Source organism: Vespula pensylvanica, chromosome 2 (assembly GCF_014466175.1).
Source record: "Vespula pensylvanica isolate Volc-1 chromosome 2, ASM1446617v1, whole genome shotgun sequence".
Lineage (NCBI taxonomy): Eukaryota > Metazoa > Arthropoda > Insecta > Hymenoptera > Vespidae > Vespula > Vespula pensylvanica.
Window position 1 is genome coordinate 9,362,885 of NC_057686.1, and position 18,056 is coordinate 9,380,940.

At 26.2% G+C, this 18,056-nt stretch overlaps 4 protein-coding genes across 5 annotated transcripts; all 4 read left to right on the forward strand.

The window, feature by feature from the left end:
• The first annotated feature begins 802 nt into the window (after positions 1-802).
• LOC122626864 (protein SREK1IP1-like) lies at positions 803-3,335 on the forward strand. 2 transcript variants are annotated; one of them, XM_043807321.1, is made up of 2 exons: positions 803-930; positions 1,179-3,335. In XM_043807321.1, exon 2 carries the CDS (start codon positions 1,189-1,191, stop codon positions 1,654-1,656), a length of 468 nt encoding a protein of 155 aa, XP_043663256.1. In that variant the 5' UTR covers positions 803-930; positions 1,179-1,188; the 3' UTR covers positions 1,657-3,335. The 2 variants fall into 2 exon arrangements, with proteins under 2 accessions (XP_043663256.1, XP_043663255.1); XM_043807320.1 differs by having other exon boundaries at positions 809-1,031.
• A 4,184-nt stretch (positions 3,336-7,519) lies between these two features.
• Positions 7,520-8,974, forward strand: LOC122638054 (nitric oxide synthase-interacting protein homolog). Its single transcript, XM_043830675.1, has 5 exons — positions 7,520-7,904; positions 7,986-8,097; positions 8,186-8,586; positions 8,665-8,773; positions 8,847-8,974. Exons 1-5 carry the CDS (start codon positions 7,729-7,731, stop codon positions 8,916-8,918), a joined length of 870 nt encoding a protein of 289 aa, XP_043686610.1. The 5' UTR covers positions 7,520-7,728; the 3' UTR covers positions 8,919-8,974.
• Positions 8,975-9,795: 821 nt separating this feature from the next.
• On the forward strand, positions 9,796-11,347 carry LOC122637769 (60S ribosomal protein L6-like). The gene is made up of 4 exons (XM_043830116.1): positions 9,796-9,818; positions 10,238-10,429; positions 10,496-10,769; positions 10,934-11,347. Exons 1-4 carry the CDS (start codon positions 9,816-9,818, stop codon positions 11,278-11,280), a joined length of 816 nt encoding a protein of 271 aa, XP_043686051.1. The 5' UTR covers positions 9,796-9,815; the 3' UTR covers positions 11,281-11,347.
• Positions 11,348-11,662: 315 nt separating this feature from the next.
• LOC122637768 (two pore calcium channel protein 1-like) lies at positions 11,663-17,515 on the forward strand. Its single transcript, XM_043830115.1, has 12 exons — positions 11,663-11,973; positions 12,430-12,641; positions 12,838-13,002; positions 13,082-13,207; positions 13,789-14,096; positions 15,277-15,557; positions 15,659-15,877; positions 15,966-16,085; positions 16,193-16,532; positions 16,638-16,939; positions 17,018-17,124; positions 17,218-17,515. The coding sequence occupies exons 1-12, from the start codon at positions 11,874-11,876 to the stop codon at positions 17,449-17,451; spliced, it is 2,514 nt and encodes an 837-aa protein (XP_043686050.1). The 5' UTR covers positions 11,663-11,873; the 3' UTR covers positions 17,452-17,515.
• Positions 17,516-18,056: the final 541 nt, after the last annotated feature.

Consider the following 18,056-nt stretch of genomic DNA (forward strand, 5'->3'; position numbering starts at 1 on the left):
TTATATGTAATTAACATTGTTATTGAAATAATATAATATTTCATTAATTAAAGTAGACAATTTGTTTTTAATCAAATAAAATGAACTTTCCATGAAAATTATCAGAATTAAAAGAATTTCGATACCTCCTTGTTAAACATGTATAATCTGAATCTAAGCTTATAGGTCGTTATACGGCTCCTTTTACTGTGTAAGAAAGTAAAAGAATTAAAATGAAGAAAAATAAAAAAAAATAAAAAAAAAATAGAATATATCAGTGTCATGTTTTAAAATAAATGTCTATGATAATAAATTGCCAAGATGGCGATTGCCAGTGATATTATTCAATTGTCGGTTTGATCTTATAATAAAGATCAAAATAAAAGATACTCCAATGGTAGCCTAGATGCGAACGTAAAAACGCTACAAAACTCATGAGAATAGATAATATTTCTTTGATGAAAATTGAATCTCAGAAATCTATGTGACACCGGCAGTAATCTCTCTATCGGATTATAAATGTATTTATTTTGTACTTAATTGTATTTTTCGCATTGATGTATTTTTCGTAAACAGACTGATGTGACGGAGAACGTCATATCTCTTGGAACGCAGCATCTCATTTTGTGAATATATTTTACTGTAATTTGTGTAAACGTAGATTTTATAATGTTGTAATAAAAGACACTTGTTTTTATCTCGTGTGATTCTCCTTTATTTTCTTTCTATAAACGATAAAATAAAAGTCTGTTTTGGATAAAACAGAACGAAGAAATAAATTATAAATTGCTGATATTATAACAGATGGCACTGCAGTAATATGAAAAAAATACAATTTTATACGAACTGCCGCGTAATTATCTCTTTGAAATCAATTATATTTTTATATAACATAAAAACAAACGAATAAACCGAAGTTAATCAGTGAATTAAAATTTGTTTAACTTCTCAGTAAATATTTTTTTTACTTTCAAGAATATACCTTCATGATTGCTAACATTGTTATATTGTTAACACTATTACATCGATAACCTAACTTTCAGAGTATTTCTGTATGTATATACTAACAGTTTTCGTGATGCTTAAATTGAATATGTAAAAATATATTTTTTGGTAGTTAATTACAATGTATTATGTTATAATTGTTTCTTTCTATTCTGTTTGTTTTTCACAATTCAATTTTTCAATTTCATTTACAGTTACCTTCAAATGGATCCAGAATTTCTTTCGAGATTGGTACCTCAAAATAAAGATCATGCTCGACCTGCTTGCAAAAAATGCGGTTATGCAGGGCATCTCACTTATCAATGTCGCAATTTCATTAAAGTTGATCCAAACAAAGAGATTGTATTGGATGTAAGTAGTACCAGTTCCAACAGCGATGAAAACTATATGACTCCATTAACAGAATTACGCGAAAAAGAATTAAAGAAGAAATTGAAAGAAGCTAAAAAGAGACACAAGGAGAAAAAAAATAAGAAAAGTTCTAAGAAAAAAGAGAAATCTAAATCCAGCGAGACCGAATCTAATAGTTCATCTACGGAGGAAGATGAGAAAGAAAAAAAAGAAGAGAAACGACATAAACATAAGAAAAGAAAGAAGAAATCGAAGCATAAAAAAAGAAAAAAACATAAGAAGTACAGTTCGTCAGAGAGTGAAAGTGATAACAAAAAATAATATCAATAACGGCTCATTATCGAAAACTTACCAATAAAATATTTAATATAAAATATTAAGTCTACCAGAAAATTTTATTTTCTTTTGAATTAAAAGAAAATAATTCATTTTCAATACATTTATTAATATTTACTGAACAATATAATTTCCATTATTACTAATCATCTTCTTCCAGCATGATGGTAATTTCTGGATTTCATTTCTATAGAATGATTTATCTTTGGAGGTATAAAACTCAAATAGAGCTCGATTGACATTGCTCCATTTTTTGAACTTTTTTCTCTTCAATAAATTTTGCAAGAAAGAAACAGTTGATAATTGGATGATAATGGTTTGAAGAGATGATACAGGTGGATATGACAAAATATCCTAGTCTAACTCTGCTATTTGTTAGCATGTCGTCAAAACAGCATGTGACTTAGTACTGTGGTGTAACATAATTTGCTTCTTATCGACCACTGCTAGTCTCTTTTCCTGAGTGCTTCGTTCAAATCATTTATTTGTCGATAATACATTTTCAAATCAAGCCTTCCTTTGGGTTTGAGAAGCTCATAATGTATTGATTCTTTAATGTCCCACCATATACGCAAAATTCTTTTGTTAAAGCTCAAACTTAGTTCCCAAGTAAAGAAAGAAGATCGTTCGGAATTACAGTATGTTTTTTCTCACAATGTTCTCATACCAGTTATCATCTGGTCTAAAGAAGGTTCGTTTTTGTTTCAAGCAAGCAGAGATATACAAATGACAACTTGGTCATATAAATTTTTTTCAGTTAACTCATAAAATATTCATCTGGAATATTTATACACCAATCCAATTTTCCGAATATGATTTAAGATGATTTGTTGTGTTGAATTCAGCTTTACCACAATCTTCAATTTTGTCCAAAAAAGATCTTGCTGTATAATGGTGTTGACAATACTATCATCGATCCAAGATGGCTTGTCATTAAGATCGAAATGCTTCAAACTTTTCGAAACATCTGCATGTTTCATAGAAAATTATCTTCACCAAAAACGTGCACCAAATTTCAACATGCTTCTGTAGTATTTCTATCTTATTAGAATTCATACAGAATACAATGCTGTAAATGAACTTTATCAATAGACATGTTTACACAATCGAATTTCATCAATTAATAATGAGATAACAAAACCATTATTTCAGTAAATTTAAAAAGCACAAATATAAAAATACAATGATAAAAAGAGGCAGCTACTATATATACATGTTTCAAACGAACACATTTATATGTATTGAGATGATGAATCACAATTATTGGACAGAATTTTCCAATAAATCTATTAGTTATAAATAATTTTATAATTATACCATATGATTTTTCTCAACACTACGTACATATATTAAATATAAATTATACATCTGAATCTCTTTATGTGGATACATAAAAAAGAATTGTGTAAAAAGTAGTTCACAAAAACTTGTGTTAAATTACTGCAAACTATGCAAAAAGCCCTTTAAAATATAGAAATATATTCACTACAAACATTTTATTGAACGAACATATAAAAGAAAAATTAATGTGTTAAAGTAAATGAAAAAAAAATATTTTATCCAAAAAATACAAATGATTATCATGACATTTTCTGCAAACTACTTAGTGTGCGTTTTTGCAACAATATAAAAGTAAATAAAACGTGTGAATAAAACACATTAAGTGTTACATAAATGTAAAAGCTTATATCATACTAAATTATAATAATATACCATCATAAATACATTATCATAACACTACTATTATCATTTTTTATTAATTTTTAATGTAATTAGAAAATATAAAAAATATAGAAATCCAATGAAATCCTATAACTCATTCAAATTTTAACAATAAACTTGTTTTTTACACAATGCAATTTTTATCCAATTTTGTTGATTAAGTGTTTGTTCAAAAAATAAAAGAAAGATATGAAATTACTTTTTCTGATTTTTGAAAAAATATTATTTTCTTTGCAAAACTCATGTCTAGAGAAAGATTATTTTCAGGAGTAATTTTCTCATAAAAGAAAACCTCTTTCGAAAATATTAAAAAAATAATTCTGTATCTTCATCTTTTATTTTTCAAATGAACCACTTTTCATTTAAATTATAGTACAAATGTTTATTATGAACTGAATGATTCTGATATGATAAATCCAAAAAGCACAAAACAAGGTTTATGTCTCTTTGTAATTCTGGACTGATTCTAATAAACAAGGACTTATTTAAAAAATGAATTTATTATATGAGACTATTTCTTTAGAATTGTAATAAATGATTTTGTTCTCACATAAATTAATCTTAAATATTATTATTTTTTACAGATGATTTATTTTAAAAATCATAATTTTGTTTGAATTCAGAAAATGTCATGTTGTGAACCAATATTATATCTTTTAAATGAGTCCTTGTTCATAAATATGTATCAATAATTACATTTGTATGTTATGCCATTTGAGAAAAATTTCCTTGAATTTATAGTTATCATATTATTTTAGAAACATGAGTAAACTATAGACTTTATACAAAATTAAAAGATTTAGATACTATATTATATTATGAAGTATAATGTAATCTTTAGTCTATTAATAGTATATTTTTTCTTTAAAGCTAAAATTGTGCTTCTCAAATATTTTCTTGCATGTGACTTCTGTTAAATAATTTTAAACAACATATTTTCTGATGTTATCTTTTCTATAAAATAAGTTATTCAATAATAATCTTAATATCTGTATAGAATTCTGACTACAATATATAATAAATGCAATAAGAAAAGTAATTTCCATTTTTCATTACTGCACATAATATGTATTGATCCATTTCTTTTCAATTTTATGTAAGTACTTTCATATGATCTGCTGTGATATAATCTGTAATTATGTACATTTTGCTAATAGTATTTTATTTTATTACTTTCTTGTTGCTTAAAACGAGCAACGATCCTTTTACAAAGTACTTATTTCATATATTTCGAACCATTTAACTTCTTTCTATTAAAATACAAGATATTTCTAGCAAGGCTTTTTACCATTACTACGCTTATAAAAGATAAACAAAAGATGATCCTCAGATTCTTAATCGCTATAATTAAGGTTTCTTGGTAATAATTCATTGACTTTACGTCAATGACTCATACTTTTTTTCAGTTTCAATTCAGTTACCGATCTGTTATATTGTTTCTGTATCCAAAATTGTCCGATATTGATAATATGATGATAAACAACTTGCAGTCTTTTGTTTATAATACGACAGAGAGAAGAGATTTTCTATTACTCCAACTATTATCAGCCTTAACGCCTTTTGTATTAGGTTATAATCTCCGTTGCTATATCGAAGGAAAAAGAGAAAAAATCTAAAGATAATGATCTAATAGTGTTATTAGGTAATAGTTGTTATTAAGATTAACTTAGATAACGGTGAATAATGTATCATAAGGTATAACTCATTTCATATGACATAACTAATGTATGGCAATAGAGGATAATATGACGTTATATATTTCCTCCAGAATAAATTCACCCGACAACGGTGATTGCGATATATTATATTCGTCCCGTTTTCTTCACTTGTTGGTTGATGGCTTTTTTATACCATTATTAATTTTACAATATTATCTTTCATTTTACAAAAATGATATTTTAGATGTCATTTTTAATAAGATTATGCTGTGATCAATTAGCTATAGCATTTTGTGTAAAATTTTAAACATCAAAAAATGAAAAACATTTTTGTTATATTTTTTACAACTAAAAAAGCAAAAATATGCAAGAAGATTCAATGTGCAGAAAGTGTTGTTGTAGATTTATAAAGTCAAAGATGCATTTCACGAAAAAACGCTAGGACTAAACGATCAGAACAAAATTTTATTAAAATAAAAGCTGAAATGTCACTTATAAAAAAAAGATAATATTTATGTGCCTGAAATTAATAACGACACGAAACTAATGTCTAAAAATTCAATTCTATAAACTTCGAGAGCATTAAAGATGGGGATAAGCGAAGCAATAGAGAATCTTCTTTGTTAAAACAAATCTTAAAAAACATTTCAAAAAAATATCCTTGATGATGATCTCGAATGATCTCGGACGTAAAGAAAATATAACAGATCGTTGACTGAACCGAGACTGAACGGAAATGTATAAATATGTACATTTAAATTATATATAATAATATAATCATTGTTGTCAAACAATCAAAAAGGAGACTGAATTGAAATGCTTGAATCGACTTTTTTTAGCTTACAATCTTTAATCTATGATATGGCCATATATGTAATACTACTATATTGCTAATTAGCATTTTGTCATTTGCTCGTTAGAGCGTATTTACCGATAAAATCAGTAATACTCAGATTCCATGTAATCTTATGACCAGGACGAACACGAAGCTGGTATTACGATAGTATTGGAATGTCCACCGATATGTCGAAGTAATGTCGGCGACCTCTCAATAAATATGCTGATATTGATGAGTGCTCGTTTCCTACCTCATCTCGAGAGTAATTGCGTACTTTCATTCTTCTTTATAATGGATTTTATCTCGATTAAACTGTATTGACTTTGTTTTAATTAGTAAAGCGTGTTTGTGAAATGAAACAAATGAAGAGTTCAAGAATCAGAGAAAAACAAACTTTGATTTGAAGTGTACTCTTCTTACAGCTGAACTTTCTATAAATAGACAGAAAGTCGAATGCCGACAGCAATCTTATTGTTGCGTCAACAAAGACAACAATTTCGTCAATATCGTGGCTGATATCGACACCAATTTTATTTCTACGAGTACGCACACTTAAATTAAACGATAATACATTATTATAATAATTATAATAATTACAATATTATAATAATAATTATTATCGATTATTAGTAATTATTAATGACTATTATTATATAAAATTTATTGTCATTTTTATATTCCATTTGATATGTATTTCATTAATAAAATATCAATTATATTTGATAATCTTATTATTTTTGTTATTTTTATTGTTATATTTATAATTAATGTCTGTGTAATACATTCATAAAGAAATATAATTTTATAGAGTTCAATTTTTATTTTCAATTTTATATTATATGAATATTATCTATTTTTATTAAAATACTTTACTATTGATTACCTGTTATTAATAAATTATCTTTAAGAACAACTGTTTTCTTATTTAATATATTTGTCGATCATAGAAAAACATTTGTAAATGAGTGTAACTTATAATTTTATTTATATGTGTATCCCAATCTTATGTGTCTACAATGGTTGTACAATTCAGTTTCATATTTAACCGCCTGCGCACAATACCTCGCGCACAACGGATAAAGTAAATTCTTTTGTTTCACTTCATCGATGACTTTTCGACTTAGGGAGATTGGAAATATAAAAGTACTTATAAATATATGGATATAATACAAAAGCTCATTTTAATGCTCTCAAAATCCACAGAGTAAGATCTGTAATATTTATTTAATAATATATTGAACTGATGTATGTAAATATCAATGACTGAAACTGAAATATAACTGGAGTGACGGAACGAAAATTGAATTTAAACTGAACTGAAATGTCAATCAACATTAATGGGATACTTATGCGTTCAACTATTATGAAATATATTCGTTACAGTACGAAATACGTATTATTAACTTCTTGGAGGCTAATTTGAAAAAATTGACGATCTTATATTGTCCGATGAAAATTTAATTCTTCGATACCCGCGCACTAACGGTACGATGGTTTCAGCTGACCAATAAGTATAGAAAGCAAATGATACGCTGATACGATACAACGAGAGAAGGGGTAATATTTCCCTACATGCTTCTAGTTCTTAATTTTACCGCACCCGTTACTGAGGTAACATACGAATTGAGCGAGAGATGGTAAGCAGATGTAAGATTATACGTTTCCATTAATTATAAATAAAACAAATTTATCCAATCAGTTTGTTATAATTTGTATAGATTTATCCTCATACAGCATATACAGATAGATTCAAGTACGTGAATGTATATTAAATGAACTCAAATTTTCGCATCATAGTTTAATAAAAAAGTTCAGAATTGAGAAAGATTAATTAAAATAATGACGAGACACGCGAGAAATTGTACCGCTGGCGCTGTTTATACTTATCATGAGAAAAAAAAAGATGCAAGTGCTTCAGGTTATGGTACTAATACACAAAGAGTTGGGAAAGATTCTGTAAAGGATTTTGATTGTTGCTGCCTTACTTTGCAACCTTGTAGAGAGCCTGTAGTAACGTATATATCTTATTATTTATTATCTGCTGTTAAAAGATTCTTTACCTTCGGCTACATTTTTGTTGATTTTATATTTTATAGAAAAGATGGTTATCTCTTTGATAAAGAAGCGATATTAGAGTATATTCTAACGAAGAAAAGAGAATATGGCAGAAAATTAAAAGAATATGAAAAACAGAAACATAAGGAACAGGTAAGCTGTAAATTATTTGAATTGATATAAAATGTTAAATGAATATAAATTTTATATTTTGCTTTTTCTTCTTTATTTTTAATTATAGGAGGAGTTACATGAGCGAACTGTAAACGAGGAGCTATTAAAATTGCAGAACTTTTTAAAAAGTGAAAAAAATATTGTTTCAAGGACCAAATCCAAATCTAATCAATCAAATAATTCGGTTTCGAATATGAGCAATGGAAAAGATAAAACATTACCTAGTTTCTGGATTCCTTCTAAAACACCCGAGGCAAAAAAAACAAAATTACAAAAGCCCAATAAAACAGTTTACTGTCCTCTCAGTGGTAAACCTTTGAAATTAAGCGACCTTATTTCTGTTAAATTTACTGAAGTTAAAGATCCAGATGATAATAAGTCGCTTATAGTAAAACAAGCACGATATATGTGTCCCATTACACATGATATTTTGAGTAATAGTGTTCCTTGTGCAGTAATTAAAACGACGTAAGTTAAATTATGTAGATATAAAATAAAATTAAACAAATATAGTACATCTAGATACAATAATAAGTAAACTTTTAGTGGTCATGTTGTCACAATGGAATGTGTTGAAAAAATATTAAAAAAAGAATGGATCAATCCATTGGATGGTTCAAAATTAACAGAAGCAGATATTATACCTCTACAAAGGGTAATATATATAGATATATTTAAGATACGTAAGTGAATGTTTCTCTTTTTAACTGTTATCTTTAATTTTACAGGGTGGCACAGGTTATTCAGCTGTAAATGATTCTTTAGAAGGTAAACATGAAAGACCAGTATTGCAAGCTTAAATATACAAAAAATAATTTTTTGTAAATATGTAATTAATAAAATTTACAATAAAAGAGTTCAACAATATTCAGCATAATTCAACAAGTGACTTACATTGCAGTATATATATAAATTATATTATTATATGGTATATTGTTAATAACAGTATATGATATATGATCAGTGAAAGTATATTGCTAGAAATATTCTAGTCAAGATTGTATTAGTAAAAATTTGATTTAAAAGCATAACCTGATGTACTAGCTACACTATTAAAGCTACTGTTATTAGAGCTGTAAATCACCATTTTTTTATATCTAACGGAATATTTTCAGAAAATATAAAAAAGAAAATTGATTTTTTTATCCAAGAAAGTCATATAAACTATTTAATAGTAACTAACTCATGGATAACGTTACTGTTGTCTTTTAAATGACAAAAAAGCGATAATATATATATACAAGATATATATATATATACAAGATATATATATATATACATATATATATATATACATATATATATATATATATATATTATGAATATATTATATATGTAACACATATTATATAATAATTTTAAGAAACTTTGGATTTAAAAATTCTAATAGTTACTTTTTAAGTACTGAGGTATGTAAGAAATATTTTTATTTATTTAGCAAAAATCCATTAGTCATTATTTATGTTTTAGACATTTTTAGTTGCATAAATTTTGTTGTAATTCATTTACACTTAATTAATAAATCTATGATATAGAAATTGAAAATAATTATGTCTCACTATTAAACATAATGCTTTTCCCGTTCTTTTTACAAAGTATTTAAGAATTCTTGATATAGATGTCGATATTTAAGCTTTTCATTCATTGAGGACCTGGTAGATGGAGTTGTGTTGCAACCTCTTTTAGCCGCTCGTTTTATGGTAAGAATGTGTCTAATCGAACGATTAAAAATTATCCAAGAAATCCTATAATTATAACGTATGTATGTTCCAATTATTAACCAAATATTCTACCTTTTGTATCCCTTTTTTATAATTTGAGATATATTTTTTTGTTCCGAGGCAATTTTCTTAAAATTTTGAAAGAAATTTGTAAGAAAATCTTGCCAGAATGTTTTTGACGTTTTATTTTACACTACTTATTTAATTATTTTGATTATATTTTGAACATTTAAGTTTTTTCTTTACGATATAAAATTTATCTAACATTTATCTTATATCATTGAAATTTTGTTATAAATCCAACGTGGATAAACCTAACCTAAAATTATCTTTGGTAACAGATTTTATAAACTGTGATTATAATAAAGTGTTTGTAAAGATTTTTCATGTTCCCACAGATGTCGGATACAAAGAAAAAATCACCGGAAAAAGCTGCACCAGCAGTTATTTCGGCCAAAAAGGAAGGCACGAAGAAACGTAGCAAGCCAAGAAATTATGATCTTGGAAATGGTGTTTACAGATTTAGTCGTTCACGCATGTATCACAAAAAAGCTATTTATAAATTTTTAGATAAAAAGACACCTAAAATCGTAAGTATTATAGTAAATCTTATTTATAAAATATTGGAAAGAATTTATAACAATTTTATTCTATAGGTAAAACTTAAAAAACCATTAACGGGTGAAAAAGAAATAGGTGGTGATAAGAATGGAGAGAAACGAGTTGTTTTGTTGAAAAAGAGAAGAGCTAATTATCCTACAGCAGATCCTATCACTAAAAGACATGCCAAAAAGTGCTTCCGTGAACATCGTCGATATTTAAGGCCTACTTTAGTTCCAGGAACTATTTGCATTTTATTAGCTGGACTACATAAAGGAAAACGTGTTGTCTTTTTGAAACAGTTGAAAACTGGATTATTATTAGTTACAGGTTGGTTTTAATATTATATTTTTGTTAATTCTATCCATAACAATGTGCATAAATAGTCAGTCATATATATATTTTTCTTATTATTATTACACTAATTTTATTTATTATTTAATTAATTTTATTATTTTTATAAGACTCAATAAATATAAACATTTATCTCTTAGGACCATTCCTTATCAACGGTTGTCCACTACGTAGAATAAATCAGAATTATGTCATAGCGACTTCTACACGTATTGATCTTTCTGGATTTAAATTGCCAGAACACATAAATGATGAATATTTCAAAAGGAAACGTGACAAGCGTGCAAAGAAAGAGGAGGGTGATATTTTTAGTAAAAAGAAAGAAGAATACAAGCCAAACGATCAAAGAAAAGCTGATCAAAAGGCAGTGGACAAACATATAATAGAAGCGATTAAAAAAAATCAAGACAAGAAACTATTGTTCACCTATCTATCAGCTATGTTTGGTTTGCGAAGCAGTCAGTATCCACACAGATTAAAATTCTAATATGCAGTTACAACTAACTTGTATGTGTGACTTTTTGAATAAAGATAAAGAATAATTTTACCTTTTATACGTTGTATAATTAATTACGAGTCCATTTATCTATAAAAAGTACGTCTCCGAGATGTTTCACTGTGTCCAATAAAAAAATTATAAAAAATTTTGTTGTTTTATTATATATTTGATAAAAAATAATTAATCCTTGGAAAAACTCAAATGAAGTGTGATGAAATAAAAAAGGGAATATTCTATTAAATAATTTTTTAATAAAAAATTTATCAAGTCCGTCAATGATATTATTCTTTTCAGGATATAGTACGATCTAAGTATGTACATATTTCCCTCTCTCCTGTTTTTCCCCTTCTTCTCATGATTGTTCATAATTCGATCTGACGTCGTGCGAGTGACATATATAGTTGGTGAGTGTATCGGATATTATCGAGCATCAACAATCTTCATCAAAAGTCGACAAGTACTTGACTGATACAGAAAACTTCATAAGTGATATATCGTGATAGTGACATCGATTCGCTCTACAATAAAGTGCCAAGAAAGGTGTGTACGTCACGCGCGTAATACATGTGACACAGTGTTAAATGTCTTCCAGAGCTGATGAATACGCTGCTAATTATCAACGTTTTAATAATGACACAAATCAATCTTTGGAACAAGACATTTCCCACGGATCTACCCAAAGTGAGTTATCCTATTAGTAATCTTACTGAAAAATCGTATTCATGTTTAATCGATATTAAGGATAACAAAATCTTGAGAAGTCAAACGACTACAAACTCTCGTTATATTTTTAAAGCAATTCTACGCATTACATATATATATATATATATATATATATATATATATATATATACAAACACACAAAATAATATATTTTCTTTTCATTTTTTTTTTTTTTAATATAAGTAATAAAAATGTAAAAATGTGATAGTAGTATTCAATTTTATTCAATGCCAAAATATTTCATAAATTTCATAATTGAACATGATAATTTAGAATAATTAAAATTTGTCTTTTTACAATACAGATGTTCTTCTAACAAGCTTTTTAATTAAGCTTAATCAATTATAAAGAATGGTATACATTAATAATATCTATCTTGTACAGATATTTTTATTTATTTTTAACTTCTTATAGAATATGGATCTATGTTATCTTCCCCAGAAAGTCATGTAAGAGTATCCTTCAATGAAAGTGAAAATTCTAATAAAATAAATTATAAATTATATGCTGATGGAATGGATCATTCTAATGTTCCTGAGGATACTACTATTATTTCCCAAGAAGAACCATTGGATATTGATATGCATTGGGAAATGAATTATCATGAAGCTGCTATTTTTTTAGAGGTTTAGTATTTTGAATGTCAAAATTTAATTTCAATAAACAATAATTTTTTTAATATATAAAAGATACTATTTTTAGTGTAACCAAACTGCAAAGTTTATATAATTTATATTAATTTTTATTTAAATATAAATATATTATTGAAATTTTGTAATCTAATTATCTTATTCCTTAAATTGTATAAATTTATGTTTGTAGGAAGGACGAAATAATGAAAAATTTGATTCACATCCTAGACATCCAGAGGATTTACCAGCATACCTTTTAGTTCATAATAAGTGGTATTATGGACTAGATTTATTAACATCTCTTATTCTATTAGCCTTAGCATTTGTTGAAGAACCAGCTGTGTCATTATTCCAAGTAAGTTATGAAAAGTAGTAATAAAAACATCATTTTACTTTTATCCAACCAGAGAATTACAATGAATAAATACTTTTAGATGCCTGTGTGGGCTCATAGTACAATAGAACTTTTTGCTTTAATTACTATTGGTATAGAATTAGCTTTGAAACTTAGATGGATCGGATGGGGAACTATGCTAAAACATAAACGTACAATGATAAAGGTAAGAAATACAATATTTTGTTATAATTTATATTTAGATTACTTTATATTATAAAGTAAAAAGCATTTGCAATAAGAAAGCTTTTATCTGTGATAATAATTCTTGTCAAAAATATAAGAGTAAAAACAAAGATAAGGAAAGTTGCAGCTGCAAACTAATATCAAGTATTAAATTTTTTAATGATTACAATGGCAATAAGGAAATAATTTATACTAACTGTTTGTTTCATATCAAATAAAGTCCAATAGTACAATGATTCTAAGAAAAAATGAAAGTGAAACATTTAAAATAGTAACACGTCATTATGATTGGAATATTATGAAAGATATTACATTAATGAAGTTCGTGTAGAAATTAATACATGCATATGTACATTATTAGCATACAGATTAATTCCAAACTTATTATGCAACTTTATTAAAGTCTCAAACACTTAAGTCTTCTCTAACGGCTAATTCATTAGTTATTCTGTTACACTATTTAAATGTGTTATATAAATATGTATATTATTAGAGGAATCATAGATTTCTTTATATCCCCGTTATTTGTTTTAAAATATCACATTCTAATTTCTGTTTCAGTGTATTACTCTAGCTATTATGTTCCTAGAAGCAATGGTAGTTCTAGTGCGGCAGTCTTCTCATTTTAGAGTAACACGAGCTTTAAGACCCATTTTCTTAGTAGATACAAAATACTGTGGTGGTGTTAGAAGATTTATAAGACAGATATTATTGACATTACCACCAATTCTTGATATGTTAGGACTTCTTCTATTCTTCATATCTGTCTATACAGTATTAGGTTATTATATGTTTTCTGAAATGAATAGAAATTTTTCTACATTGGAAAATAGTTTTGTAAGCTTATTTGTTCTTCTCACCACAGCAAAGTAAGTAAAATGATACCTATCTAATGTATTAAATATTTAATTTTACTGTATTGCTTTAGATATTATATTAATTAAATACTTAATTTATAATATATAAGAATTAAAACATATTTTATATATGTGCCAATAATTATGATGAAGTAGATTAAATCATATATTTTTTATATTGAGATATTTAGATCTTTGCTATTGATATAAAAAATTTTTTTCCATTATGTAGCAAAATATTTTCCTAAATATTTATTGTTATAATGTAAATTTTTTATATAATTATGAATTTTTACAAGTATCTTGTAAAAGTATGTTTTTTGATATTTCATATGACAGACTATTTTTTAAATTATTTTTAATTATCTTTAAATCTTCAATTCTTAAATTATTTAATCATTTCGAAAACATTTCATTTTTATACAAAAAGGAAAATTATAAACAACATAATTATAATCATATTAATTTAATTTAGAATGATATTAGAGATTTCTTCTTCTTCGATAATAATATTTTTCTTTGCAATGTTCTGAGAATATAAAAACATTCATAGAAAATTGACGAAATGTACACTAACAAATTCATTATATCCTTAGGTTTCTTTTTCTTTTTTTTTTGTAATTAATATATTAGACTAATGTAGAGTTAATTACTGAGAAATTAAATAAACACTCATGCTTCACATGGTTATTGATTAAATTTCAATTCAAGTGGTTAAAAATTTCGTAGGAGAATAAAATATTAGGATTTCCCATATTAGGTACACAAAATTCTTTTAGCTTTTAAAAAATAGGATTTCCTGTACTAACAATGCAAAGTTTTTTTTAAATTTTTACATAAAATTTGTTAATAATTACTTTTTTGGTATTAATAACATTATAACTGTTTGTTTAACAATTTTAAATGAGTAGATACGTACATTTTTTCAGAAAAACAAAGTATACTGAAAGATAAGTAACTTAGTTCACTCCCAAAGTAAATAAAAATAGAATTATATTTACCAACTAACTTTGTAAAGTTACATGGTATATTTTTTATTTTTAATTCTAAATTCTAGATTATTAAAATATAAATAATTATTATATAAAATAAATCGTAAAGTAAATTTTATCAATTTTTGGACTTGGTTCATAATTACCGGCACATATGATGTATTATTACAATATTCTTTAATATTAATTAAAATTTTCAGCTTTCCAGATGTAATGATGCCATCTTATTCAAAAAATAAGTGGTATGCAATATATTTTGTATCATATTTATCTACTATGTTATATGTAATGATGAACTTAATGCTAGCAGTTGTAAACGAAACATTTACATCAGCCGAACGCGATAAATTTAAAAAATTATATTTACATAAAAGAAAAGCTTGTCAGCATGCTTTTAAACTATTAGTTTCAAAGCAAAATCCAGATAAAATGAAATTTCGGCAATTCGAAGGCTTAATGAGATACTATGCACCACATAAATGTAAGTTTAAAAAGCAATATATCAATATCATGAACATTGATTTTATTATAATTGTTTATAGTTTTATTATTTTATATTTTTGTTATTTCAATATTTTACAGCCACAAGAGATATTGTTTTAATGTTTCGTTATATGAATACTTCTGGAAGTGGTGCATTGAATTCTGAAGAATTTTTAGTAGTATATGATGCCACGATGCTTCAATGGGAAGTAGAATACTCTAATATACCATGGTATCATACAGCATGGCAACCTTTACAAATGCTGTGTGTTGGTGCTCATACTGCTATTAAATGGTCATACTTCGAAAGTTTAGTATGTAAGTAGATAAATTAATAATATATATAAACATGTGCATAAAGTAATAGTTTCATACAGTAGAAATATATATTATTCCTCTTTTATAGACATAATAATTATAGGAAATGGAATAGCAATGATAATTCGATTGATACAACCAAGTGAAAATCTTCAAATATCAGCTCACAAATTTGCAGCTTGTTGGGACACTTTACTTTTTGGAAGTTGTAAGTTTGATGATAGAAAGCATATTGAATAATATTTATTTTTGATCCTGAATTACTATTCTTTATTGTCTTATGAATATAATTAATAACTACAAAATAATTTACAGTGTTTGTATCAGAAGCATTAGCAAAAATATTGGGCCTTGGGATAAAGCGTTACCTTAGTTCTGGATGGAATCTTTTTGATTTAGGAGCTTCAATTATGACTCTAGTTGCCGCGTGTGGACTTATTTTATTTCCAAATACTACGTTCCTAGTATTGTTCAGACCTTTGAGGCTTCTAAGACTTTTCAAGATAAAAAAGCGTTATCGAGATGTGTTCGGTACACTTGTTATATTGTTTCCCCTAATGTGTTCCACTGCTATTGTTATGCTCGTTTTATACTATTTCTTTGCTATCATTGGAATGGAATTATTTGCCGGATATGATATGAGAAATTGTTGCAAGTACGTATAACACGAAGTTATTATCTTTTTAAAAATATTTACTTTATGATAAGTATTCGTCGTTACTGCCGCTATGTTGGAACTATGTATATTTGATTTTATTAGGAATACAACTGTAGAGGATTTTTATAAATATTCTGCTAATGGGAGTACAGCATTAGGATATTATTACCTCAATACATTTGATAATTTAATAGCAAGTAGCGTGACACTTTTCGAATTGACTGTTGTTAACAATTGGTTCATATTAATGAATGCGTATGCTTTTACCGTTGGTATGTATACCCGGTCATACTTTATGACATTCTACTTGGTAACCATGATCGTCCTTACAATCGTGGTATCCAGTTTCTTAGAAGCATTTAGATTTAGGATACAGTATAAAAGATCAACATCTAAACACGATGGTAAGTTACAACGTCTATATAATATTGACTCTCAAAATTATGCAATGTATATGCATTATTGCTTTTATTTTTCTGTAGAAGAAAAAATGTTGCATGAAGAAGTTGAGTTAAGATGGGATGAGTTACAGTGTATAATAGAAGATGTTCAACTTCTCGAGGATTTACGATCTTCATTAGTTGTTGGTGTAAGTATTGTGCAATCTTTCTAATCTAATTTTCCATTTGTTATTTCAAATGCCTATTATTATTAAATAATATCTGTCTTTTTTTTTACGCAGGGCACTACTCTTTTTATTGGCTCACGACCTCGTACCAGAGAAGTTTTACAACGAAAAATGTATACGAATGAAATAACCGAATGGATCACAGAAGCTAAATTGGAGGAACGCCAAAATGATATTACTGTAATAAATAATTACGTAGATAGTAGAGAAGGTAACGATATTTCTGATTCTGAACTTGTTTTACATCGAAGATCGCGATCTCCACAACGTAACGGTGTATGCACCTAACAATATTCAGTAATAATTATTCAATTGTACAAATTAAATTCCTCGAGAATTTTCAGTCACTTAATTCAGTTTTTAATATCATCTCAAACAATATAATTTTTTTATTTAGAAAATTTATTACAGTCAATTAAAGTAAGAAACATTACTATACCTGTCCTTATATTTCTATTTTAAAGAAAAAGTTTTTACTAAAAAAATATAATTTTTCATCGATATCATCGATTTATCATGAACAAACATAAGAAAACAATTAATGTGATTTTATTAATGCTGGCATTAATATATATTATAATATTATACTTGCATTTCTGTGACATTATTTTATATTTTATATAAAATAAGAAATACTTTATTTGGATATATTTGATTTTATGATATATGTGTGAGTAATTCACATTTTTAAACTTATTTCGCTCATTTTTTTCATTTTTATTTATAATAATTTATTTTCTCTTTCAGATTTATTTAATTTATGTATTATAAATTATTTTTTCATTGCATACTTTTTCATAGCCATTACTAACAATATATTATTTTACTATTATGTTATAACAAATTTTTTTAACTTTATGTAACACTGTATAATAATCTACATATTTATAAGT